Source organism: Aplysia californica, unplaced genomic scaffold (assembly GCF_000002075.1).
Source record: "Aplysia californica isolate F4 #8 unplaced genomic scaffold, AplCal3.0 scaffold00204, whole genome shotgun sequence".
Taxonomy (NCBI): domain Eukaryota; kingdom Metazoa; phylum Mollusca; class Gastropoda; order Aplysiida; family Aplysiidae; genus Aplysia; species Aplysia californica.
Genome location: NW_004797474.1, coordinates 978,305 through 979,486, shown reverse-complemented (window position 1 = coordinate 979,486; position 1,182 = coordinate 978,305). Strand labels below are relative to the sequence as shown.

Sequence of the window (1,182 nt, the reverse complement as noted above, 5' to 3'; positions counted from 1 at the left end):
CTTCTTCTTCTTCTTCTTCTTCTTCTTGCTTCTTGCTTCTTGCTTCTTGCTTCTTGCTTCTTGCTTCTTACTTGTTGCTAAATTATGGCTGTTATTGCGCCGATATGTTTCTTTTTACTCAAAATAACCACCACTTTCCGACTTGTTTTTCTCCCTCCCCCCATCCCCACCCCTTCCCACATCAGATGTCGTGTCGGATGGCAGGGTCAGTTCTGCACAGACTGCATCCCTTACCCAGGCTGCCAGCGGGGCACCTGCGACAAGCCCTGGCAGTGCAACTGTGACGAGGGCTGGGGTGGTCTCTTCTGTAACCAAGGTAAGTGTCACGAAACCAATACTGGACTAAGGTCTTCATATTTTTAAGTCCATTTTTTAAAGACTCCCTTACTGGCTCTCCCGTTTTGTCTTTTCTCCACTAAGTACGCTGATAAAATAACAATGATTACAACTAGAATTGTGGTTTTGGAGCCAAATACCTATTTTTTTGTTAAGATATCCGTGTGTGCCTGCGTGGAAAACTCACTACTACTTGAATCGTGCACGTTAAACTGAAAATCAATAGCTTCCTATTCTGTAAATAATTGTCCCCAATTTATCTGATATATATAGAGAGAGAGTTTCATTTGACTGCCTTTGTGGACAGAAAGGAATCACCGCAATTACTCTTCTAACCACTTTTCTGTTTCTTTGCCACCCTCCAGACCTGAACTTCTGCACTCACCACAAACCCTGTCGTAACGGAGGCTTGTGCGCCAACACGGGCCAGGGTAGCTACACGTGCACCTGCGTGGGAAGCTATGCTGGGGTCAACTGTGAGCGGGAGCTGGACGACTGCAAGAACAAGCCCTGCTTCAACAACGGAGTCTGCAAGGTAAGCCGGAGGGGGAAGGAGTTTGTTGTTTTGTTTTGTTTTGGTGCTGTCTGTTTTGGTTTGTTTGTTGGGGTTTTTTTTAAGTTGGTTCTTTATTGGAGGGTAGGGAATGCAGTAGTCTGTCGTTATTGTTTTCATTTTTATTTTGTTTGGATAAGATGCCCTCTCCTCTTCCAAGATCTTTTGTCTTTTTGTCTCTGTCTCTCACTCTCTTTCACACACACACACACAACTTGTCTATCTCCCTCATTCTATCTCTTTCTATCTTTCTCTCTTTCAATCTCTCTCTCTCTCTCTCTCTCTCTCTCTCT

General features: G+C 44.3%; 1 protein-coding gene across 1 annotated transcript in view; it reads left to right on the top strand.

The window, feature by feature from the left end:
* LOC101850651 (delta-like protein 1) overlaps positions 1-1,182 on the top strand; it is a gene marked incomplete at its 3' end in the record, with an annotated part of 93,205 nt that overhangs the window by 88,130 nt on the left and 3,893 nt on the right. Inside the window, 2 exon segments of the mRNA XM_013083005.2 lie at positions 186-316; positions 702-871. Coding sequence (XP_012938459.1) covers positions 186-316; positions 702-871 — 301 coding nt within the window.